The following is a 26966-nucleotide window of genomic DNA, read 5'->3' on the forward strand; positions in this document are numbered from 1 at the left end:
ATTAAAAACAAAATACAACTTCCTCTCTGTCTCTTCACTAAAGATATGAAGCTAATTCTTCAGTCCTTCTAAGTTACTCTGTGAATTCACTGTTCAACAGCAGAAATTTCTGAGCACCTTGAGTGTGAGACCTTGTGGGGTAAAGAAAAGAATCGTAGTTTAGAAATTAAGAGACCTGGATTCTAGTGGTTCTTGAGGAACCTTCTCACTTCCAACTTTAATCAAATCTCCTATCTTTCCAAGATTCAGTTTCCTTATTTCAGGGATAATAATCTCCGCCTTACCTATTCGAAAATGAGATCAGTGAATGTAAATAGCATTATAAACTGTAAGAAGTATAACTGTATCATAAAATTATAAACTGTAAAGCATTATACACTTAACCCTGCATGACCTAATGGCAGAATCATTTTCATTTTACCTATGGGGAAAACCAGTTCTATCCAGTTAAATGAGCTTGCCTCAGTTTTCTCATCTGTAAAATGGGACTAATGATAGCAACTCCACCTACTTCAGTGAGTTGTAAGGATAAAATGAGATAATAGATGTGAAAGTGCTTTTAAAATGAAAGTACTCTCACAAGATTATTAGCTTAAGCAAATTGCTTTTCTTGGATTTCACAAACAATTCTGAAGAAAACCAGGTATAAGTAAATCATTCAAGTAAATAAGCATTTTTAGTTATTACTTTCTGAAACCTCATGAAATTGCATATTTTTAAAAGACAGGAGTTGAGAGGCTGAAGATGGTATTTTATTTAGGGAGGGGTGACTACAATTAAATGGTATATTCAAGGTGATACTTGATACATGCTTTTTAAATAGCTGTATTTAAATGAGGTCTTTTGTAGAAATAAAGTGTTCATTGAAAATACTACCATTCAACTTGGCCAGATGCAGTGGTTCACACCTGTAATCCCAGGACTTTGGGAGGCCAAGGTGGGCAAACTGATTGAGGCCAGGAGTTCAAGACCAGCTTGTGCAACATAGTGAAACCCCATCTTTACTAAAAATACAAAAATTAGCCAGGCGTGGTGGCCATGCTTGTAATTCCATCTACTCAGGTGGCTGAGGCACGAGAATCATCTGAACCCAGGAGGGTTGCCTTGAGCCGAGACTGCACCACTGCCTTCCAGCCTGGATGACAGAACAAGACTGCCTCTAAGAAAAAACAAAATTAACATTCAAATAATATTTATTAATTGCCTATTGTGTACCAGGCATTTTCAAATGTATTATTTCATTTTATAATTTTTAACCTGCCTCAGAACTAAAGAAAAATGTTAGCCCCATTCAAAAGTTGCGGAAACTGAGGTTCAGGGAGGTTACGCAGCTTGCCTCCGGCCAAACAGCAGAACCAAGATTTTCCAACCTCCAAACCCCTGCCCTTTCCTGCCTTTTCTCAGGAGTATTACTGTAGATATCTCTATTCAGTCCTCTGGAAGCACTCGTGATATCAAATCCAATACTTGTAGCAGCAAGCTAGTAATTTTTGTTTAGTAAAAACCAGAGGTGGAATGCATATAAAACAGTTCGGAAGAATCTGGATAAACAGACACTTCTTAGCCAAAACATCTATGTCTTCTTAAGTTAATTTTAAAGGCTTAAGAAATGTGGACTCTTACGTTTTGACTATACAATTTTATATAAAGGGACTCAGCAACTTTTCTTGCCTTCCTTTTTTTTTCTTAAGACGGTGTTTCACCATGTTGGTCAGGCTGATCTTGAACTCCCGACCTCAGGTGATCGCCCACCTTGGCCTCCCAAAGCGCTGAGATTACAGGCCTGAACCACAACACCCAGCCTTCAGCTACTTTTCTCTTAAATATTTTCAGAACGAATTCATACCTTTTCAAAAATAAAAATTATTAATTATTAAATGTTAGGAGTCAAAAGGAGAGAGGAAGAAAATTATGAGGGAACAAGAGATCTTAGAAATGAAGGTCATTTAAATCTGTTGGGAGTTATCAGTTATTTAAGAATGATGTGCTGTAGTTGCCACACATAATAAGTTATCTTAAAAAGGCATTTATCCCTGCTGATGTTGTAGTGTTTATACAGACCAATTTAATCACTGGATGTCATTTTAATGTGTGAATTTTGGTAAGTTTGTTTGCCAGAAATTCTAATTACTTAATTACCTTGAAATGACACCATTCTAAATTATCAAGTCTGTTCTGTTGCATTTTATTTGGTGGCAAGATTATGCAAGTTTAGGGTTTAAGGCGAAGAAGCCTTCAAATTTATACGTCTGGTTAGGCTGCTTTATTTCCCTTTATCTAAAGAATGATATTGACACTATATTTTATTACTTGCTCAAATCAGTTTTATAATAACAAGTACTTGTAACAGTCCCTTGAAGAGTTATCAAAATATAATACCTGTTTGCATAGAACTACATAAATCAATTAACACCATGATCTTTTAGTTTAAATCAATTAACACTATGATCTTTTTAGCCCACAGAGCCTTATAAATAGAAATATAAACTCTTATTTAAAGATTCATTTATTTTCTCTTTTATCTGCTTTTAAAATAACAGACATTTTGAGACAGTCTCCCTCTGTTGCTCAGACTGGAGTGCAGTGTTGTGATTTGGGTTCACTGCAACATCTGTTTTCCCAGTTCAAGTGATTCTCGTGTCTCAGCCTCTGGGAGTAGCTGGGACTATGGGTCTGCGCCACCACACCCATATTTTTAGTAGAGGTGAGGTTTCACCATGTTGGCCAGGCTGGTCTCAGAGTCCTGGCCTGTCTCGGCCTCCCAAAGAGCTGGGATTATAGGCATGAGCCACCGCGCCCAGCCAGTCTGACCTTTAAAAATATGTTTATTCTTAAACTAGTAAAAGTCACTTCACAGATAAGGAAAAGCAGACAGGAAAGATACAGGGAGGTACCTATACAATTCATGTAGTCACTATGTCTTTCTTTGGCTTAGGGTTTCACCACTATTTCTTTTTTTTTTTGAGACGGAGTTTCCCTCTTGTTACCCAGGCTGGAGTGCAATGGCGCGATCTCAGCTCACCGCAACCTCCGCCTCCTGGGTTCAGGCAATTCTCCTGCCTCAACCTCCTGAGTAGCTGGGATTACAGGCACGTGCCATCATGCCCAGCTAATGTTTTGTATTTTTAGTAGAGACGGGGTTTCACCACGTTGACCAGGATGGTCTCGATCTCTTGACCTCGTGATCCACCCGCCTCGGCCTCGCAAAGTGCTGGGATTACAGGCTTGAGCCACCACGCCCGGCTGGTTTCATCACTATTTCTTACAGTACCAGGGTCAAGGCTCTCCCCTCAAGGAGTTAACAATCTTTGAGGGACAAATGATGACTACTTGCAAGTAAGAAGAGCCACTATATTCCACTGCACATGGCCCTGTCTCATTATTTCACTTTGCAAGTAGTTTCATTATTTGCAAAGTGAATTAATAAAATAGGGTTGTGTCCAGTGGATATAGTGGCCATCGGAATGGCACAGACGCTCAAGGTCTCTTAGTGTTCAAAAGAGGAAAAGATCAGTGAGGCCTGAAGTTTCAAGAAAGCTTGTTTTTACATTGGAATTCCAAAAGCATGGTTTGGTGACTAAGAATTTCAAGGTTGATTATAATTACACAGAGGGTTGAGCAGGCAAAGACCCTGGAATCCTGAATTCCTCTTAGAATGTCAATAATTATGACATGGGCCTTGTTTTGTTTCTGCTCTTTTAACATTTCAAGAGAATATGTTTCCCAGTAAAAAGTTATCTCAAGAATCTGTCTTCTGAACTACCCTGGCTTTTACCTGTGCTATTTGAATTGGGAGTGCTGTGTCTGATTTGCGATGCTTCAGCTCCAAAACTGATTGGGAGAGTCCGATCTTCTTGCTTCCAGAAGATAGCGATGTTGTCCTTCTTCACAAGCCCCACTTACTAACCCGTCCCACCTTGACTTGATTCAGTACACAGCATATCCTGTGCTATATACTAAAGAGATGCCGTGGTGCTGGTAACCTACACAGCTTGCTGGTTTTTACCATCTAACACCAAATCAGACTGAGATAAGTGTTACAAAAGAGTTACAAGCAAAGTGTTGACAATGAAGTTAATTCCATGCAGGAGTCAAGAAAGGACTCTGAGTGGACGTGACATTTCAGAAGATACAAAAGTAAGGTAAGCATTTCTCTAACTAGAGGAGGAAAGGGTATGCATTATAGGTTGAGTGTGTAGGAGAGGAGGGGCGTGGGGTGTGGAGTGTGAAAGGATTGTACCAAAAAGGGCAAGTGGTTGATGGTGGCTGTATATAGCTATCAAGACCCAAACAAGTCAGTGTAAAGGAACATGATTCATGTGATGTATCAAAAACCTACAACTATTTCCATTTCTGGATGCACACAAAGAGATATCCTGAAAAAAAATCCATTTATTGTCCACTGTGCCCAGCTCCATGCTAGGCACTATAGAAGATACAAGGGAAGGCCCTTGCCCTGGAAATGTTTATTCTCTATCTGGAAGAAAGATTAACTCACAAACAATAATTAAAAATAAGATGCCAGCCTCTAAGGAAAAATGTTAGATTGTCTGAAACTCAAGCAGGGAGCATTTTGGCTGCCCTGGAATTCTCCATAGTAGTACAAGTACTCTTGGGGCCAGCAGAGGGGATGGATGGCCTGGGACTTCTTCACCCAGAAAAAAGGTAATGGTTAACCCTCATGGTGCACTTTCTATGTACTGGGCACTGTTCCAGGAGCTTACACAGATTAACTAATTAAGTTTTCACAGCCACCCTATATGGGAAGGAACAGTGATTATCTCTATTTATATATGGGGAAACTGAGGCACAGAGTCACAGGATTCAATTCCAGGAGAAGTGGTTCCACAATTGTGCAGTCTTTTTCATTTTAGTATTCTCAAAATCTAGTACAGTACTGGGTGTTAAGATCTTAAACAAACATACAAACAAAAAACCAGTTTCCCTTGAAAATTATATTTTCAGAGGTCCGGCGCCGAGGCTCACTCCTGTAATCCCAGAACTTTGGGAGGCCGAGGCGGGCGGATCACAATGTCAAGAGATCAAGACCATCCTGGCCAACATGGTGAAACCTCGTCTCTACTAAAATACAAAAATTAGCTGGGCGTGGTGGCATGCGCCTGTAGTCCCAGCGACTAAGGACGCTGAGGCAGGAGAATCGCTTGAACCCCAGAGTCGGAGGTTGTAGTGAGCCGAGATCGCGCCACTGCACTCCAGCCTGGAGAGTAAGACTCTGCCTCAAAAAAAAAAAAAAAAAAAAAAAAAAAAAGAAAAGAAAAAGAAAATGATTTTTTCAGGATAATATAATTCAAGTCACAATAAAGACCTGAAAGCCTCAGTTTGTAAGGGAGAAAAAATGCATTTTAGCTGTACAGCCCTAACTTTTGCTTGACCCAAGGCCAGCAAGAAATGTTTCTTTTTATTTATATAGTTTTTTCCTTTTGTGACAATTTGGTGTTTCTGAACGCTAGGGGCTCCCGGATTCTCTGGTTTGAGAGTAACTTTTCCTTTTAGGACCTTTTTTCTTTTTTTTTTTTTAAGGGGGTGGGGGAAAATGTGGCCTTATTTATCCTACGTCTTAGGCAGCTTAAGGAAGGGGCTGTGCTTTCTGAATCCATCCGAGCCAAGTAAGGAGGTCCCTCTCTCTCTCTGCCCACCCCACGTCTTCTCTTTTTAAAGGACCTCGTGAAATAAAAGTGCAGAAAACAAACCCAGGCGATCACAGCAGCAGCCGCCGCGGCAACAGCACCAACAGCAGGAGGAGCAGGCGGATCGGGAGGAGGAGAAGGAGGAGGAGGAGGAGAAGGAGGAGGAGGAGGAAAAGTTGGAGTTAGGGCAGGCGCTCCGGAGTTGCTGGACTCAGCGCAGCTCCCATTCATTAAGGAACCAGCTGCGGAGGAAGGTGGCGGAGCCCCCGCGCTGCCCACTCGCGCGCTCGCGCACTCAGACGCGCGCCAGCCCAGCGCGTCCCAAGCAGCGCAGCTCTGCAAAAGTTTCTGCTCGGGATCTGGCTCTCTTCCCCTTGGACTTTCGAACGATTTAGGGTTGAGAGGAAAGCAGAGGCGCGCAGCAGGAGCAGAAAATACCACCTTCTGCAGTTGGAGGCAGGCAGCCAGGGCTGCACTCTCGCCGCCGCGCCCGGAGCCGGGGCCCACCCGCCACTCTCCGCAGCAGCCTCGGGCGCCTGGGTGTGTGGCTGCTGTTGCGGGACGCGAGGCTCGCGCCGCAGCCAGCGCCATGCAAAACTACAAGTACGACAAGGCGATCGTCCCGGAGAGCAAGAACGGCGGCAGCCCGGCGCTCAACAACAACCCGAGAAGGAGCGGCAGCAAGAGGGTGCTGCTCATCTGCCTCGACCTCTTCTGCCTCTTCATGGGTGAGCCCAGCTCCGCTGTCCCTCGGCCCCTCGGCCCTCGGCCCTCGGCGCGCGTCCCAGCCCAGCCCGGGGCCGCGCCGCGCTGTCAGCTCCGCAGGGCCCCCGCACCCTTCCTGGGGAGCCTCCGCGCCGCCTGTGCCCGAGGCCCCCACCCTCCCCGATCCCACTGACTTCCAGGCCTGTATTTGAGTGGGTCTGGGCGTGCTTATTCGTTCGCGGGCAACTGTAAACCAGCTCCGTAAAAGTCATCTCCAGGCTGGAACCCCGGGCGGAAACCCGAGGAAGGTGTGGGTTCGTCCTTTTAGCGTAAGGGAAGTTGGTTGCGCCGTGCTCTGGAGCCAGCTTACAGCTGGTCGCCCTCCATCCGAGTGAAATGGATCTCCCGGAGAGCCCGGCTCCTGCCGGGAGCCGAGCTGCCTTCCCGCAGCTCTATGTAAACATCCAACCCTTCCGCCTTTGCTGCCCAGGCTAGCCAGACTGGCAAGCCGGCCTTGTCACTTGCTTCCCTCGTGGAGGTGCTCTCCCCGGGCTTGGTGCTGGGCACGGCTTCAGCAATCACTTGAGTGCCTACTGTGTGCCAGGTGGTAGGCTGTTTCACGGGCATCAATTTTAGCTCGCCCACCCCCTGACTCGGTGCAGCAGGGATGAGAAGCCCCATTTCCCTGATGGGCACACCAAGACACAGGAAAAGCCAGTGCGATCTTGTTTGGGGACCACACATTTAATTGCACTCCCACAAAGTTGAGGCGATGGTCCACTTCTGTTTTCCAAAGTCGTTGAAGCCACAGCTGGAACAGCGGTGGGAGTTAAAGGAATTGGAGTGGGAGAGTAAGGAGGATTTACGAACTCAGTAGGGGAGGGAGAAAGCGCTTCACCCGAATGAACAGGACTTCCAAGGTTGGAGTCAGTTTAGGATTTTTTTTTTAAGTGAATCATGGTGTAATGGAAAGCGCACAGTACTTGTCATCAGAACACTACCACTCTTGCCACTTGCTGGGTGTGCCACCTAGCTGCCTCAGGGTACTCAGTTTCCTCAGCAGTTGAATGAGTGGGTTGAAGTAGATGCTCTCTAAGGCCCCTTCCTGCATTAAGAACTCGGATTTGGTCCAGGAGCTATTCTGCCAGCTCTGCTAACTGAAGAAACATCTGTGTTCCCAATTCAGTTCCCTTAAAAATAGAACTCCTGCACGGAGACTTAAATCCCCTTTGAACTGGATTTGCCCATGCAGATTTTGCAGACCAGAGACTTCTTAGACTGGAGTTATACCTCCCTAGTGTTCATGACTCTTTCTGTAGCACTGTCTGTACTGTGCAGTGTCCTCTTGACGGTCCATAGCAAAGAAAGATAGGATTCTTAGAGATTAAAAATCAATAAGAATGCCCCTTTCAGATAAGGAGAGACAACTGAAAGTATAATTGTGCTCTGTGGAAGGGAAGAAAGGTCACTACAGGTGGCACATCCCATTTGCACGTCTCTCAGTAGTAATTCAACAGTAAGATGCTATGTAAAGGAATTGTCACTGGGGGGCCTACCTTCCTGAAAGCAGCTGGCTTATTATCATGCGCAGTGGGACAGATTCGTACTTAAAGTCTTGTAACTAAGCTGTTGAATTTTTAAAAGACCTTCCCTGGTCCTAGGAGAGTACAAGGAAGCACTAAACACATGGAAGTTGTTTGCTGTAAACTTGCCTGAAACTCCCAGTGTTTACTCAGTGTGTTTTGTTGGTGGCAGGGTCTTTCTAGACTTTCTAGACTGCCTGTACAGGGTACACTCCTACCTCCTACTTTGTGATTAAGAAAGCAGAGCTAGAACATGCTTGACAGCCTTTGTACAATTTCCTTTCCACCCTTGTGATTTCAGAAGGCAGTCCCAAGAGATGATGTCTTATGAAAGTGAAAAGGAAAGAGATGTAAAGGAATTTGCAAGAAGACACACCCATCAGCTATAGTTTAGCCAGGGATGTAAAAACCCAGGATACTCTGTTGTACATTGAAGGTGTAAATAAGGGGTGTGTATGTGTGTGCGTGTTTGCATGTGTGTGCACACGCATGTTTCAGTTCTTCATTTGCCCCAACTATCCCGTCTCCCCAAAGCTAGTATTCTAACCTGTTTATTATATTTATTCACTGCCAGTCTTACGTTTGAACAAAATGATTTTGTTTATCTCAGAAGAGCAATATGCTGTCAGGACCATGCATTTTATTATAGATGCACATTACTACTTGTTTTAAGGGGTGCCTTGACATTAAAACCGTGGCAACAGTCATTTTCAAAGTGACTCATTGATCAGTGTCTCCCCTGCGCATAGGCCAGATTACAATATCACTAATTAAATGTCTCTCAAACACCTTTAATAGGAAAAGTTTTTTTGTAGGAGAAATATTTAGGTGAAGTATTTATGCATGAGAACTCTATTTGGCTTCCAAAAGAAAAATTAATAGCACGACATGTGATTTTAATATTCCATACACCACAGTCCTAAAAAAATTGTTTCTACTTTTTGCCTAAGACTGTCAGTATGATTTAATTTTTATATAGTTTATTGATCATATGGTCTGGATTACAGGGCATTAATATATTTAGAAGAGAGACAGTTTTCTGTTTATTCTCCCACAGGAATATATACCAAGCTTCATCTAGTATCTGGAAAAAATAAAAGCTGATGTGCTGTCAGTGTTATGTAAGTGGAAATATGCAAGTAGTCGAACTTGTTTCACATACCTTTTTAGAATGTTACATTCTTGGTGAAAAAAACAAAGGTCCACTCTTGTTTGAAACCAAGAGTCTGGCATTAAATAACACCAGTGGGAGCTTACCTTTCACAGGACAGCTATTTTTGCCAATTAATTGCTTTTAAATACAGTTACGATCTTTGGTGATAGTTTTTCTGAAATTGATTTTGTTTTCCTTTCAATTAAATAATGTTTATCACCTCCTGGTTTTTGTGCATTGATTGTGGTATGTGGGGTTGTGGGAGAGGGACAGACAATTCCCAGGTAAGAAGGGAGGAATAACTATTGTCTTTCTAAGCTCTGTTAGACTCTTTTTAATGTAAAGTTATGCATGCACTCTTTAATGCAACCCCCATGAATAGATTATCTCCATTTTATAAACCAGAAAACCACGTCTCAGAACAGGGAAGACTAGATTAACACTGAAGTTGATTTGAGTTGATCCCCAGTTCTCAGTTTAGCATGAGTAGGGTCCTTTCCCCACCTGAAGAATCTTGAAATTCAGGCTTTCATCAGAAAATTCTGAAGCTCAGTTTGCAGACAGTTCTGCCTCTCCGGATTTCCCAGTTACCCATTTTCACCAAAGCAGATAAATAAAGTTGGTCCCAGTGTTCTGGTCAGTGATACAGAATGTAGGTGGTCAGCAACCATGCTATCTAATTTGGTTGCTCCACCACGTTTTGGGATGTTTTTTGACTTCCAATTAAGTGGTTGAGGTATAATTCTAGAACTGGTTCTACATTTGGGATACATAGAGTCATCATTTATTATTATTTACTTTTAATAGTGAGAGAGGGGCAGCATGGTATAGTGAAAAGAGACAGTTAGAGTCAGAAGCTTCAGGTTCCAGGTTGGCTAGTGCCACTGTCTAGTTGCATTGTGTGGATGAATTGGTTTTCTGTTGGCCTCAGTTTTTTTCCAACTGCAAAATGACTGATTGTATGGGATTGTGTCTAATGTTGCCATTAAACATGCAGCGACCGATTTCTAGTAGAGGCTTGATATTAGAGACTTGACATATGCTGAATGTCTACCTTATGCATCTGCTCTTCTAAGCTCTTCATTACATATTGGCTCTGTGAATCATCACAACTAGAGATGGGAATTATAGTCTTGTACGACCATTGCACTGTACAGCTTTGGAGAAATTAATTTGAGTTTTCTGAGTCTCAGTTTCTTTACCATTGCAAAAAAGGGAAGGAACTAGATCATCTTTCAGTGTCCTTCTAGCTCTAACAATTTTATAAGTCTGGGCTAGCAGATATTGTGATGTGGAAACCTACTCACTGCCTCTCTTGGACTATTTATCATTAATTGAATTGTTATATATGTATGACCAAACAATTAATGTTGAAAATTAGCTTGATTTGGTGTTAATTCTCCAGATGAGGTAAGCACTGCTTTGACTAAGGTTAAGGCAATGGATTGAGAAACTGACTAGATTTTCCTTGGCTGGATGTGTCCACTCACCTGCTTCTTGAAATTTACATATTTTCATTAATCAACTGGTGAACTGCCTAGCCAACCATCCTTAATTAAACTAAAGAAGAGGGCCTCAGTTGGGTGCAGTGGCTCACTCCTATAATCCCAGCACTTTGGGAGGCGGAGGCTGGAGGATTGCTTGAGCTCAGGAGTTCAAGATCAGCTTGGGCAGTATAGTGAGACCTTGTCTCTACAAAAAAATAAAAAATTAACTGGGTGTGGTGGTGCAACCCTGTAGCTGTAGCCCAGCTTCTTGGGAGGCTGAGGAAGGAGGATATCTTGAGACTAGGAATTGGAGGCTGCAGCGAGCCATGATTGTGTCACTGCACTCCAGCCTGGGATCATTTAGTAGGTAAGCCCTGTTTACTTTTCTAATATGGTTAAAAACTTCTATTTCTTTATTGTCCAAAATGGCTAGGGTTTTTTCTTGTTTTTTTCCTTCTTCATCTTCTTTTTAGCTCTTTTTTCTATCTTCCTTAACTTTCTTTTATACTTAAGAGATATACCATGTGAGTAGCTAGCTGCCTTTGTGGGAGACTGCTAGGTCAGAATTGATGGCTTTTTCTGCTTTTAACTCTTGATTATCTGTCAATTTTAGATTCTTCCTTTACCTTTTCTGTGCAGTTGTTTGAGCTAAGAAGCCCAGTTGGTCACAGCGTGATACTAATGAGACCATAGTCAAGGGCTTCTTCCCTGGGTAGGCAGTTATATTTATGGGGATCCCTGTGCTGTGTGTCAGTTCAATCCAGTACACATTATTTAAGGAATAATACTTTTTTGGGGGTGTTGCCTACTTTGCCAGTATTTCATAAACTTACCTAACATGGGTCCTATCTGGAATGAAATACAGATTCTAGGACTCCTCTCCAGGATATTCAGATTCAGCTGGCTTTGAGCCAGGACCTGTGATTCCGTATTTTATAAAGACTGCTGGTGATTCTTATCATGCCAGTTTTAGAATCACTGTGTTGGTTAACAGCTGATGTCTTAAGGGCAATTTAATTATGTAATGGGCTTTCGTCCCTGCACTGAATGTTTTGGCAGTTTCTGCATTGTGAGGTTGTGAGGTTGTCTGTATTTTTGTTTGTGACTGGTGCACCTGTCTTTTTCAGTTAAGATAATCAAGTTTGCTAGAATTCCTTCAAACGGAAAATTACTTCTGGGCGCAGACCTGAAAGTGTCCTGTGACTTTCAGTGCGAAGACTTAGTGTTATTTCTAATGCCATATTTATGTATTTTCTGTTTTTAAACTGAATTCTATGTAGTTGAAGTTGCCAGCCATGTGACCCCCTTTGGATAAATAAAGTGTTAATTCTAAATACTTTTGAGACACTAAAGTTTGTGCATGAGTGCAAGGTAAAGCAGGAATAAATTAAATTCCTGGAGAGAGCCCTTAAAAGATGAAATAAGCTTGGCAAATTAGTGTGGAAACAATACAAGCTTTGGATTTCCCCAAATCTGTGTTTGAATCCTGACATAAAGCTAACAGCCACCTTTTGCCAAGGTGTGATTTGGGCAAAAATTATTTAACCTCCTCCAGGCTTCAGTTTCCTCATCTGTAAAATAAGCAAACCTGGTAACACCTGTTTGTTGTGAATCTCAGGCGAGATAAAGAATCTGAAAGCACTCTGAAAAGTTCAAAAGCACATTATTATCAGGTAGGAATTATGTTGGTATTGTTCTTCATGTAAGAGTGGAATTTTCACTTTCTTTCCAGTTTTCTTACTCCTCAATGGTTTTATAAAATCATCTTTTTATTTATTGGCCGCAAAGTTGCCTGAACTATATTAAGGAAAAGATCCTGAGAAGAATTCCAAGAAAAAACCTAGCAGAGTGGACACAAATGTTTTCCATTAGCTAAAGACAAGCAGTGGCAGGTTTTCTGACCCTTTCTGAGAAAGTCGAAGTGCCGGAACTCAATAGGCTTTGGTGGTTGGATTCTCCGCCTTTGAAAGGGAGAAGGCCATATCATCTTGAGTGAAAGACAAATATGCCTTAGGAAGGGTGGGAGAGAATTTAGAAAGATGGCCTGTTTTAGGGTCAACTCTTACTTCGTGTCGTTCAACAGCTCAGAGGAAAACCTAGCTAAAAAGAACAGCAAGGCCAGGCACTGTGGCTCAGCCTGTAATCCTAGCACTTTGGGAGGCTGAGATGGGCGGATCACCTGAGGTCAGGAGTTCGAGACCAGCCTGGCCAATGTGGTAAAACCCTGTCTGTACTAAAAATGCAAAAATTAGCTGGGCATGGTGGCGCATGCCTGTGATCTCAGCTACTCCAGAGGTTAAGGCAGGAGAATTGCTGGAACCCGGTTAGCAAAGGCTGCAGTGAGCCAAGGTCCTGCCATTGCACTCTAGGCCTGGGTGACAGAGCAAGACTCTGTTTCAAAAAAGAACAGCAATGATTGGGCATGATCAAAACGCTGGCCATCTAGGGGACCCTAATGTATCTGCTAAGGAAGGAAGGTACTGTGCTAGGCCACCATATTTATTATGCAGGCCAATCATGTGGTATTGAGACTGGATCCATTTTATAGATGAGGGAACTGTAGCTCAGAGATGTTAAGTAACTTGCACAAGGGTACCCAGCTAGAAAGCGGTCATCAACTTTTCCAGAGCACATGCCAGTTTACCTTGCTGCCCCACTTTTCAATGCAATTAATGCAATCAAGTCGGTCTTTTTCATTTCTTTCCATTTCATTAATTTCAGAGTCTTAAGGATATTATTGGGCAGTAGACAGAGCAAAACAGCTTAAAGCATGATGAATAAGCTTCTCTGTAGACATAATAAAGAAAATACCATTGGAGCAATTCCTCATTGCCTAGATTCATGGAATCTTTAGAATTTGGAAGTACCTTGGAGTTTTCATTATCAACAATATCAAGGTCATTTTTTAATGTCAGTTAGAAAAATAGGCCATTCTGAGCTGGCAGAAGGGTGAGAGGTGTGAGGGGAATAGCACAGGCCTTGGAGTCATAATGGAGTTTGCTCACTATTATTAGCCACAGAAACTTAGGCAAGTTTACTTAATCTCTGTGAGGCCTCAGTTTCCTCATCTGTGACATGAGGTTCTGTATGCACTGTGATATGGTGGGGACATGCCTGGTACAACGTCTGGCTCATAGAGACACTCAAGAAGTGGTTGCTGCTGTCATTATTGTCACCACATCCTGGTCAGTGCCCTTGGTTCACAAACGGGAACTGGAGGCCTTGGTTGGCTAGTAATTGTCCAGTGATAGTGAAAGAGCAGGACCTGGAACCAAGGTCTTGCCTTTCTACCATTCTGCTTTTTGGATGCGTATTGTTGGTTTGAAATTTGATATTATTCGTGAAATAGAGTTCTCCGGAGAGCTCTATTCTCTCTCTCTTGCCTAAGTCAGTAGAAAAAGGAATAAGCCAAACAGGTTTAACTTTTAATCCAAATCAGTGGATGTTAGCTGACTGAGGCCAAAGATACATAGGGCAAATGTGAAGGACTAGGCAGTGTTTTGATACATTACTTTTCTTCAAACTGATATTTATTTGTGGAAGTGCTTATTACCAAGATCACTGCTGAATGATTTGAGTTGGGACAGGTGACTTTTTCAAATGATGATGTATCTCAGGGGAGAAGAAAGAGAATCCATGTTTTCGAAGTTTTTGCTTTTTATTCTATCTATGTATTTTTGCTTTTTAAAAGCCTTGCAACAAACTCTCATGTGTCTGAGGATGAAAGTCTCAGATTAAACAGGTTTGTCGATGGCATGCATTAATTGTCAGTGCCAATGTTCAAAAGAAGGCTAGGTAAGGTTCTTGAACATCCTTGTGAAACTATTCTTCCCTTAAGTCTAGGTTAAATGATAAATTATGATCTGCACTAAAATTCCCAAATTTAAAACAAACCAAACAAAACAACACACATAAGACTCTTTTGGAAACCTTTGAAAGGAACTTGATTTCTGTGTGCTTTGAAAGTATATATTGCAATCAGGGTATTGGTGGTACGTGTGTTTTTGAGGTTTGTCACAAATTAACAAAATTATATGCCTAAAAAGTTTTTCAGAGAAATGCAAATCAGTGTAAGCGCCTTGTCATAATAAGCAGTGTGCTTTGGTTCCTGTTTATGCATCCCTAAAACACATAATGCACATGATTACATTGACACGAAGGAAGCCATTCTCACTGATGCTTTCTTTATATCTGCCCCCCCAAATTAGTGTATGGTATCAATCAGTATAATTTCTAGAGAGCTTATTTAATTAAGTCTGTTTGTACCTGTCTTTCACAGATAAGCCTTGCCTTCTGCAGATGAGCACCTACTATGTGCCAGGCCCCAGAGTTTCCATGGCCTTAAGGCATTCCCAGGCTGGTGAAAGGGAAACAGACTTTTGCCTAATGACAAACACTATGTAAGTGATGACTTTGGAGCCGTAAGGGAGGGCCTACTCTAGCAGCACAGTGAAGGGTGGTGAAGCTTGCCTGAAGATGTGGAGCTGGGTCTTGCAAAATAAATAATAGCTCACAGGCCAGGAAGCGGGAGAAGGGAATGCAGCAGAGTGAAGCACAGGTGCTGAGACTTGGAAGCGGGAACCCATTGGGAAGGGTGAGTAGCTGGAGGCTGGAATGTAAATGTGTTTGCATTGTAGGGCGTAGAAAGGGAGGCTGTTGGAGATGAGGCTGGAGAGATAGGTTAGAGCTAGATTATGAAAGGGGACTGGGTATGGCAGGCAGCTAAGGAATTTGAGCTTTATTTTGGCAGACCAGGAGAACAAATGGAGTTTTGTTTTTGTTTTTCTTTTTGTTTTGGGAGATTTCAAAGAGAAGTCTCCCACCTAGGAGTAAAATTGCTGGGTCCTATGGTAACTCCGTTTACCTTTTTGAGGAACTGCCAGACTGTTTTTTATAGTGGCTGCACCATTTTAGAAATATCTAAAGGCAGCCAGGCGCAGTGGCTCACTCCTGTAATCCCAGCACTTTGGGAGGCCGAGGCGGGAGGGTCATAAGGTCAAGAGTTTGAGACCAGCCCGACCAACATAGTGAAACCCTGTCTCTACTAAAAATACAAAAAATTATCCAAGTGTGGTGTCAGGTGCCTGCAATCCCAGCTACTCAGGAGGCTGAAGCAGGAGAATCACTTGAACCTGGGAGGCAGAGGTTGCAGTGAGCGGAGATTGCGCCATTGCACTGAGTGACAGTGCAAGACTCCATCTCGAAAAAAAATAATCTAAAGCTAGTTAAAATATGTAAGAAAAATACAAGAGTTTTATAAAAGATCTTTGGAAGGGACATATTCATGAAAAGATTGGAGGAGGGAATTAATCTATTCTTATTCAGGTTTGGGACAGATGACTGGACCTGAGAGTAGGTAAACTGGAGGCAGAGGAGCAAAACACACGTGGGGCGGCAAATACAAGCCGAACCAAGGGTACTGCGGCGGGAGCAGAGAGGGCTGGGTCAGGCCATGACAGGTACTTCCTGAACTCCAGTTCTGAACTGTGGTGAGGCCAGTCCTTCCAGAAACACTTTAAATGCAGGATTTATAGGAGATTTACAAAATCCATATAAGATTAGTAAATGCTTCTTTATGTGCATAGCCTTATTTTGAAGATAAGGCTATGAGTTATATTCTTTTGTTGTTGTTCTGGAATTTTTTTTTTTTTTTTTTATCTAAGACGAGGTTTCACCATGTTGGTCAGGCTGGTCTCCAACTCTCGACCTCAGGTGATCCACCCACCTTGGCCTCCAAAGAGCTTGGATTACAGGCATGAGCCACCATGCCTGGCCTGTTCTGGAATTTTTAAATTTCTCTAATGCCCTTTAAAATAAGTGGGCTATAAATCCTCTAGGTTTAGAGAAAGGATTTTTCCTGGGTTGCGATGGTATTATTTTTTTAAAGATCTTTATTGAGATATTCACATACCATGCAATTCATATATTTAAAGCACACGATTCATTGGTTTTTAGTATCTTCACAGTTAGGTAACCATCATCACAACCAATTTTAGAACATTTGTTACTGCAAAAAGAAATGATACCCACCAGCAATCACTCCCCATTTTTCCTCCACCTTCCCACATCTTACAGCAACCACAAATTAAATTTCTTTCTCCATAGATTTGCCTGTTCTGAATATTTTATATAAGTATAATCACATAATATGTGGTCTTTCATGACTGTCTTCTTCTGCCTGGCATACTGTTTTTAAGGTTCATTCATATTGTAGCATGTATCCTTCATTTCTTTTTATTGTTAAATAATATTCCATTATATAGATATACCACATTTCATTTATACCTTCATCACTTGATGCACATTTGGGTGATTTCCACTTTTTAGCCATTATGAATAGTGCTGCTGTGAATATCCATATAAATGTTTTCAGTTCTCTTGGGACTGTATACTTAGGAGTGGAATTCCTGGATCATATAGTAACTGTATGTTTACTTTTTTGAGGAACTGCCAATCTGTTTTCCATAGTGGTTGCACTGTTTTAGAAATATCTTAAAATTAATACAAATATGTAAGGGAAACAATGCCAAAATTTTCCTGAAGATTTGGAATTCACGTATTCACAAAACCACTATAGCGTCACTTTGTTTTAAGAGGGATTTTTCACAAAGAAACACATTTTTCATCAGTTTAGTGGTGCTACTGGGTTTAAGACGAGTGAGCAGAGAATAAGCTGACTGGGAAATAGATGCTGGGTGGTCAGCTGGACCTGCTCACCCACTGTGTAGCACTTCCACAAAGCAGGCTGTGACCTACAGACTCTTGTCTCAGCAGAATGAAGAATGGATCTTCAGAGTACCTCAAAAACAGTTAAAAGTGCAAATAGTAAAACCTATATATCCCTAGGATCTGCTTTACAATTTTTTTTTTTTTTTTTTTTTTGAGATGGAGTCTAGCTCTGTCACCCAGGCTAGAATGAAGCAGGGTGATCTCGGCTCACTGCAACCTCCGCCTCCTGGGTTCAAGTGATTTTCCTGCCTCAGCCTCCCGAGTAGCTGGGATTACAGGCGCTGTACAGGCCGAGCTAATTTTTGTATTTTTAGTAGCGATGGGGTTTCACTGTGTTGACCAGGCTGATCTTAAATTCCTGACCTCATGATCCGCCTGCCTCGGCCTACCAAAGTACTGGGATTACGAGCATGAGCCACTACGCCTGGCCGTGCTTTATAACATTTTAAAGGCATGAAATAGAAACCCATCTATTCAGTTTCTGATAAGGCTGATTTTTCACCCCTTTACCCCCTCTGGATGTGTGGTGTGTATCTATAGTTATCATCTTAGGAGCTAGAATTACCAGGTATCTTTTAGACTCATGTGCTGGATGCCAACAAATATAAAAAATATAAGACACAAATGCAAATCTTAAATCATTAGTTGAGCTACAAATGCACTAAAAAATCAAGCTGTAAGTGTGTGAAAATTAAACCTCAAATATCATAAAAGTGTGGGGAAAAAGAGTCCACATTTATTATTAGGTGCTTCACATATCTCACTTAAACCTTTTAATAACAGAATAAGGGATATACTTAAAACCTGGTTTTGCAGCTCAAAGAAGGTAAATGATTTGCCCAAGTTTTTACAGCTGATGTGTATCGGGGCTGGAATTTGGACTTAATCTTGATTAAAGGGTGACCATTGCTGACATTTATTGAGTACTGGCTAGGTACCTCTCACCAGGTTAAGCAGTGTGTGCACATTCTCTTATTTAATCCTCCCAATAAGCCCGTGAAGTATTTGTTACTGTTATCTCCATTTCACAGAGTTGAGGTAAGAGAGGTGAAAAATAACTTACCAAAGGTGGTGCAGTGAGTTTGAGAGGTGGGGTCAGACATCTACCTGGTGAGGTCATTCTTTACTACTAGTCCCTACTGCCTGTGTTCTCCACGTGTTCCTGAAGCCCACACTTTTCTCCATTACTCCATGCTGGCTTTCACATTGTCAACCCCTGAAGCGTCCCCCAAAATGAGTTGGTCTGATGATTCCTACCCTGGGTTCTCTGGACCTGTGAAGGTCTGTCAGGTCAATCATGGGGCATTCTCTGTTATTTTCAGTACTTCAAAAATATCTAGGCATACTGAACTTTCACCAGTGATTAACTTGTCAAGTCTAACTCACAGCATCAGCCTCTGGCTAGACTAGTCAAAATATCAGCATGCTGTGTTTGTGATGTGAATGACAGCTGTGAGTTTACTCTGGTCTTGTTTATTTCTGCGTATCATGAGATGAGACTGACACTTTTTGTGCTTTGATTAGCAAAAATAAAGACACGATGTGAAATATAGTTCCCTTGGTAAGTACAGATGTCTTCTAGATGTGTCACAGAGGGGTAGAATTAACCATGAGGGATCTTTGTTGGCGAAAAGGCTGGATGCCCTAGAATGGACTATCGGCTCTGAATTTTGAGACAAGGAAGACCACTGGGTCCTGGATTCCACAGAAGGCTTTCTAAAGAAAGCACGGACTTTAGCTAGGCCTTTTGTCATTCACATCAGGCAGTGGTAATGGGTCACTCTGTTAGTGACTCTTTTTGTACCTTTGGCTTGAGCTACTGTTTTTGTGGTTTGGGGTAACCTTTGGGTCACATTGAAAGATTTTGAGTTTCTCTGGTTAGTGGCTGCGGATGCAGCTCCTTCATTAAATGCAGTTCATGGAACTCTACTAGTAGCCTCTTCCCCACAAATGACCCACATTGTTGTAAAGTTAGCAACCACCAACAGGAAGTGGCAGAATGCATCGCAGCCACACAGCAGATTTCATTAGACACTCTCCCAAAGAAGCTGCCTGGGTCAATTTGGCCCCTGTAGAATTCTAGAGAAGAATGGCCTAGTCCATTATTTCTCATCGTGACATTTGCCTTGCCGTCACCTTGGCCTTAATGGATGTTTTGATTAGAAGCACAGTGTCTTCCTTGGAAGCAACTGCACATATGATCAGAGAGGAACTTCCAGCAAGCTGAGATTTTGAAGATATTTCCAAAGCTGTTGCCAACTTACTGGAGAATCGTTTGTTTAGTGGGGTTGTCATTTAAGCCTGTCTGAAGAGTAGCAGCTCCAGTGATGCCACAGGAGGGATGGTAGGCTCCACTCACCTTTGTGACGGATTGCTTTGAAAGGTCAGCTGTGCAGATGCTATATGAAAGCAGAATTCCTAGGGACTGGCTGGAAAATACTTCTTGAGTCGAAACATTCAAAATACGGGAGTTTCAATCTGAGGGAAATAATCAAATCAAACCTGTCTTGATTTTAGGTTTAATTTTCCTAAGGGTATTAATGGAGTTGAGGGACTTTTAATTATAATTTTGCCATAAATTTGTTGTTTGCAGTTGTGCTTGCCCTAGGTTTGAAATCCAAGGATTTAATCAATAATCCCTTTTACTGAACAATTCTACCAAATGATAATGTTTGCATCTGAGAGTTTGAATTTATATATTATTTTTTTTCCTTTTTTTTGAGATGGAGTTTCACTCTTGTTCACCAGGCTGAAATGCAATGGTGTGATCTCAGCTCACTGCACCGCAACCTCAGCCTCCTGGGTTCAAGTGATTCTCCTGCCTCAGCCTCCCAAGTAGCTGGGATAACAGGCATGTGCCACCACACCTGTCTAATTTTTTATTTTTATTTTGTATTTTTAGTAGAGACAGGCTTCTTCATGTTTGTCAGGCTGGTCTTGAACTCCTGACCTCAAGTGATCTGCCCATCTCTGACTCCCAATGTCCTGGGATTACAGGCGTGAGCCATCATGCCTGACCTGAATTTATATATTCTTCCTTGCCTCAATTAATTTTTCTCATGGTAGATCTCCAGTTACCTAGCCCCTCAAAGCAAGCAAAACATCAATACCACAACATACAAAATATTATTGTTCACATGTCAGTTGGAAAAAAGCTGAGAAACAAACATTTTGAGCACTGACAGTGTAGTCAGGCACATTTACGAATCTCCTCAAATCATACAAGCCTGAAGGGGAGCTGTTCTTCAAACTGATTTTATAGATGAGACAATTGTTGTGCAGAGCAATGGAGGGGCTTGCTCAGGATCTTGGTACTAGAAAATGGAGCTTGTGGGGCATGAACCCACCCACATCTATGCTCCTTCCTCCAAGAATCAAGATTGCCATTTGACTTTTCACTCTTAGTTTCAAGAATGAGCACATGAAGAAAGCAAGCAAGCCAGAAAATTTTAAAATGAAATGATCACGCCTTGTAAAGTGTTCAGATTTGCCTTCAAGTTTAAAGTCTTTTGCCCACTTCAGTATTTCCTCTTTCTTTTTAAATCCCTGGAGGATAGAAGTAAACTCCAAACCTTGACACTGGAAGGGAGAGGCATGAACTTTACTGAATACTTTATATGTGTCAGGCAGTGAGCTAGGGGCTTTTCATATATTATTAACTTGCTTGAATATCACAACAACACTATGAAGGAGGAGGTTGAACTTCATTTTGCTTTTTTTCAGAACTTGGTGAGCAATATCTATAGCAATCCTCATTGATGGGTTGGTGACACTCTATTAATAATTCAGCTAATCAGTAGCAGAGGTCATTTACTAGCGTTTTAGGGAAAATGCTTTTCTAGAATCTGCTTTGAGTGGTCACTTGGGCCATGCATCCACTTTTACTGAAAATTTATCAGTGAGAATCTCAGTTCCAGTTCGGTAGAGTCTTAGAAGAAAAGGTCAGAAGCCACAGTAGGAGAATAGTTGGCCAGTTTTCTACAGAAATGGAGTATCTTTTCTGCAGAGGGATAGCAGTATCAGATTGTATTGTTAATTCTTCTTATCAGCGTTCTCCAAAGGAGTTAAAAAGCCAGGGAAATAAAACATTTTGAGTGAAGGAGCCTGCACTTTGGAAAATGCTCCGTGTATTTCCCAGGCTATTGTAGGGCCCCTATTCAGTTGGGATTTCAATGGTGGTGTGATTAGCATGAAAGCAAGTGTATAAAGTAGGTCTTTTCTCCTTTTCCGAAAAGAAGTTTTGTGGCATTTCTTTTTCTGAAAGAGTTGCCATGAAGCTTTGACAAACACAGACCCATGGAAAAGTTAAATAGGACTTAGAGCGGGTCCATTTTGTACAGATCCTTCACACTTAGAATGCAGAGCGGCAAAGCAGCTGGCAAGAGGCCCCTCAGACCGTAGGAATCATAGCAAGGGCTCTTCCTCCACTGCAGACCAAGGATGAATAGGAAATACCCCCAAGACCAATGGGAAAGCACAGCCTAGGCTGTTGATCATTTTCTCTGTTACCAGAAAATGACAGATAAGCACACGCCTGGGAGTCTGCTGCCTATCTTATCTTTCTCCCAGTATTTGTGGAGATACATACAACGTGCTGAGGGAAAGTCTAAGAAATATAAGAGGTGGAACCTGCCCTCAGGAAGCAGGTGACAAGATGAGAAGATGGGTGCACAGATGGAAAAAAAACATGGCCAGGTGTCTTGAGCTGAAAATTAAATGAGATTTTAAAAATACAAAGTCTAAGAGCTTGATGCTGACCTGGGCTCCAGTCCCAGCTTTGCTGTATTAGCTGAGCGACCTTGGGCAAAAGTCTCCTACTTTACGAATGATAAAATGGGGATGATGGTTTGTTCCCTGCCTACCTCACAGAGCTGTTGAGACCAAATGGCATGGTATTCCAGAGGTACAGAAGAATACTTTACAACTGCAAACTCATCCTTGTATAATGAATATGATTTTTCTTTTTGTTTCTGGATGCGCTGTCTGTTCTCCATCCTTCCCAATTCGACCCCATTTTAGGCACATGCTATCATTTACCCAGATCCGAAAAATGTCTTTACAGATTTTATTTCTAGGGTGATAGTCTCTCCTCCCCAATGTATTCTTTATGCAGTGAGTATACATGGTCATTTGTTACAACTACAATCCCAATCACATAGGCCTGTCTCTTCAGAACAATACTTTCTGCCCTCTTCTTGACTGCAGAATCCATTTCTCAGTGCATTTGAGACCCTTCAGAATCTAACACCACCAAACCTTTCCATTTCTTGCTTCTCATCTCCTCTACCCCATCCTCCCCTCACCCCTTCATACCTTTCTCCACTCTGGGGCTATTCCAAGTGCTTTTCTACCATGCCATTCTTTCTCTTTGCCTGGTGTGTGCTACTCACCTCTCAATAGTCTCTTCAAATCCTGCCTGCCTCCTCCCTGAAGACTTTCCTGATTTCCTCTGGACAGATTTAGTACCTCTTTGGGTTTCCATAGCACTTTGTGTTGACCTGTAATGTAAAAATTTTTGGTTATAGTTTTATACGGTTCTGTCTTAATAGATTTTGAACTCCTTGTATGTAATCGGTGCTGAAAAATTTTTATTGAGAAAAAGTATAAACAAGAAGTAAGAAAAATAAAAATTTTGTTGCCTATGATAACATAATCCTGAGGTAGCCACTGGTACAGTTTATCTTTTCTATAAATAGCTGAATTATTATTAAGTATAATTATAAAGCTAAATGCTGGGTGCTTAAGGCCTGCTTCCTGTCAGTCAGTGTGATGAAATGGAAAAACCCTTTACTTGCTAGAGTTTGTAACAGTCAATAATAAAGTATTAACTAGCCTGAGAGAAGTGGGAATGTGTAACTAACTTAAAACAACAGCTAGGTATTTTACGTTCGATTTTGCATTTATGTAGTATTTTGAACTTGGTTAACAAATAAAATTTGTGCTAACCATGAGAGCTTCTATTAAAAAAAATTTTTTTTTAATACAGGTAGGGCTGTATTTAGAAGGCGTGACTTTTTCATCCTCCTCTCTTGCCTTCAAGAGGGCTCTGAACAGGGAGAGGAAAACTTCTGAAGGGAAAACATAGGCAAGCTGGGAGACAAGAAATCTGAGTTTATGTCTTAACTTTGTTACTAACTGTTGTGGTCTGAATGTCTATGTTCCTCCAAAATTCATATCCTGAAATCTAATCACCGAGGTGATAGAAGGTGGGGGCTTTAAGAGGTGATTAGGTCATGAGGGCAGAATACTCATGAATGGGAATAGTGCCCTTATAAAATAGGCCTGAGGGAGCTTTTTAGCCCTTCTGCCCTTCCGTCATGTGAGAACATAGCTAGAAGGTGCCATCTTTGAAATAGAAAGCAAGTCCTTACCAGACACTGAATCTACTGGCATCTTGATCTTGGACTTCCCAGCCTCCAGAACTGTGAGAAATAAGTTTCCGTTGTTTATAAATTTCAGTCAGATGTTTTGTGTTAGCATGAACAGACTAAAACATGACTTTACTGTATCACCTTGGCCACATAACTCTCTCTCTGTGACTTTGTTGCCTCATCTGTGAAATGTGACAGTGAAATCTTCTAACATGAAAAATTATTTAGTTTTCTTGTGCAGCGGGACCTGAAATCTCTGTTCCTTAGAATAAGTTGAAACCAAAAGGGAGAAAGGGAATGATTTTCTTTTTAAACGTTTGCTGTTTGACCTTCTGTTACTTCAAATGTATTTGGTCTCATTGCTTTTGGCTACTGGAAAACCCTTCAAAAATAATCCCATGGTATGCAGGTTTGTATACTCACCTTTTTAGATATTTATCTGGGTCAGTCTTGCTTCTCACAGTTGTGAGAGGGCTGATATTAAAATATCAAAATATCTGATTCAGAAGAGAAAATAACTAATATAGAGTATCTAATGTGTTCTTGATGTTTCACATGTTTTATTCAAACCCTGCCATAATGCCATGGAATGGGTATATCACTCCAGTTTTACAAGTGATAAAACTGGGGCATAGAGGTATTAGAAATTAACCCCAGATCTGTTCTTATTTTAAAACTCAGGTTCTATAGTCATTTAATCAACCCTCCCACTTTCATCCTCATCTTGAGGGTACAATCCCTCTAGACCATCTTTTGTTGGTTAATATCAAGCCTTGGCTTATTACTTTCAGCGACGGTGAGTGTATTCCATGGAGGCAGTTCTAATTGTTCAAAAGGCTGTGTTGATATAAAATCAACCTTCCCATAATTTTAACCCAGCATCAACTACGTTTGGTACAGTTTTGGTAATTAGTAGCATTAATAATAGTATCTATCAATTTTACAATTGAAAGTACCTGAATAAATGATGGTGATGAGTCATTTCAACAAATAGGCATTGAACACCTTTAATGCACCAGGTACTGTGCAGGGTGTTGAGGCCTAATGATGAATGAGGAGTGGTTTCAGTCCTTGAATCTTCTGGAGTAGATGTTGGGCAGGTGCAGTTCTAGAAATACAATGTATACACTGTACAGAGGTAGCCAAGTTGAAGGGATTATTAACCCTTTGTTTGAGGAGCGCTGGGGGAAGGCTTCTGAAAGTGGTAACATCACCGTTGTTTGGACGGGCAAATTAGGAGAATGGTTTTAGGCCGCATTGTCAAGGAAGGGACTGCACTGAAGAATTCCCTTTAGCAGAGTGGTTTCTTTGCCTCAGCTCTGCCCAGTACCAATGACCATTGTTTAGAATAATTTTAGAATGCAGGGGATGGAGGGACCAAGCATCAAAAGTTTTCCCTTTCTCATCCCCGTTTTCCAGATGAGAAAACTAGGCTCAGACAAATGAACTGTCTTAGAAAATGGGTAAAATCTAGAGAAAACAAAACTTGCCTTGTGCAGGTTCAAGTTTAAATCCAGTAAATATCATAATTTAAAGCATCCCTTTTCACAGTGTATTTGGTTCTTTTGCAAATCAGATGTTAGCCCTATGTGTGAGTAATCTACAAAGTCATTTAAATCTTGACATAACATTCCAAAGCACAGTAATATATTCTTAGTATTTAAAAAGAAATTCAAGCCTGGGTGTGCTGGCTCGCACCTCTAATACCAGCATCTTGGGAGGCTGAGGTGGGAGGATCACTTGAGCTCAGGAGTTCAAGACCAGCTTGGGCAACATAGTAAGACCTAGACTCTTCAAATAAATAAATAAATAAATAACCATATGATTATATTAAAAGGGAATAACCCCTTGCTTACTGTTCCTCCAAATTCCACTCCCAGAGGTATCTACCGTTAACAGTTTTTGGTTCCTGCCATCCTTATTTTGAATGCACAGGTCTTCTCATTGACATCCACCTTTATCCATACAGGTCTCCTTAGTTCCTGGAAACAACACACAGAAATCTGTATTCTGGCCTTTGTTCGTGCTCTTTCCTCTGCTAAAGCATCCTCTCCTTCTCTGCCTGTACAAAGAGGATCCATTCTTTAAGCTGGGTTCTGCTCACGCTACCCCTCACTACTCCAACCTGAGGTAATTTCACCTCCTAATCTCAGCCATTCCAGCTCTGGCAGTAGTTAGTGACCTTAAACAAGTCACTTGCACTCTGTTGGTTTACATTTTCTTCCTTAGATAATGAGGCAGTTGATTAAATGGTCTTTCAGAGCTGCAGAGGCGTCAAGCATAAAAGACTCTAGGACAGTGCCTGATCTTCAGAGGTCTTGACTGTGTTGAATTCACCCTGTCACGAGGTGCAAATAGGAGGAAAGATGGAGAGATTTAACACCACGAGTGACCACAATTTTAACCCAGAATCAAACTTTTTAAAGTTTAGGAGACAGTGGAACATAGTGGAAAGCGGGTATGTCTTAGGGCCAGACAGTTCTGTGTTGCAGGCAGCCCCATCACTTGCTAGCTTACAACCTGTGGCAAGCGTTGTAGTAAACTTCAGTTTCCTCACCTGTAAAATAATAATTTTACTTTACAGGTGATAATAATTTCTACTTTACAGGGTGTCTGAAGATGAAAAAAAAAAAAAAAAAACTCACAGACAGTAGGCACTTTGACATGAATATACCCTGACCCTTAAGTGTTTAGAAACGTACCTGTCATAAATAATTGGCAAGCTTTGGAACAAATAAATGCATAAGAGAATGCTACCTGGATTTATAAACTATGTAAGTACAAAACATGAATTAGACATAGTTTATCTGATCTTTGAAAAGTTACCTTGGAGTCCTGCCAGAGAATCATATGGCAGCTGTACAGATGGAGCTACCTTTCCATTTGTGCTTGCTTTTTGTTTGTGTGTTTTCCAATTGGGAAGGAGATGCTGGAAGTTTGTCTTTAATGTATTCCAGTGTTGGGAGATTGAGCAGAGCATATTAACCAATATCATTTAAACTTGATTTAAACTATCATCTTAATTAAGTACAAGAGAACAAGAAGTTCTCAGTCTTCTGGTAGCAATGAAAGACCAAAGAGTCAATTTGAAGTTGTTTTTGCAACCCTTAAAATAATACTCCCTCTCCTCCCTCCCATGAAAAGAGTTTCTTAGCTATAGACATGCCCTCACATTGAGGTTTCTGAAAGCTGTTAAGGACCACAAACCTGCTGGCAAAGCCTTCTGCTGCCAAGGCATCAGAGTTCTCAAAAGCAAGGGGGTTCAAGCTCAGGATACGCTGATTTGGAAA

At 41.5% G+C, this 26966-nt stretch overlaps 1 protein-coding gene across 1 annotated transcript in view; it reads left to right on the plus strand.

Annotated features, from left to right (window-relative positions):
• The first annotated feature begins 5706 nt into the window (after nucleotides 1–5706).
• Nucleotides 5707–26966, plus strand: part of PLPP3 (phospholipid phosphatase 3) — an 87146-nt gene continuing 65886 nt past the window's right edge. Inside the window, exon 1 of the mRNA XM_032296862.1 lies at nucleotides 5707–6376. Within this exon, the coding sequence (XP_032152753.1) occupies nucleotides 6238–6376 (139 nt within the window). The 5' untranslated portion in view covers nucleotides 5707–6237. The remainder of the gene's footprint in view (nucleotides 6377–26966) is intronic.

This window comes from Sapajus apella, unplaced genomic scaffold (assembly GCF_009761245.1).
Source record: "Sapajus apella isolate SASKATOON/1434 unplaced genomic scaffold, GSC_monkey_1.0 scaffold36, whole genome shotgun sequence".
In the NCBI taxonomy this organism is placed as follows: Eukaryota; Metazoa; Chordata; class Mammalia; order Primates; family Cebidae; genus Sapajus; species Sapajus apella.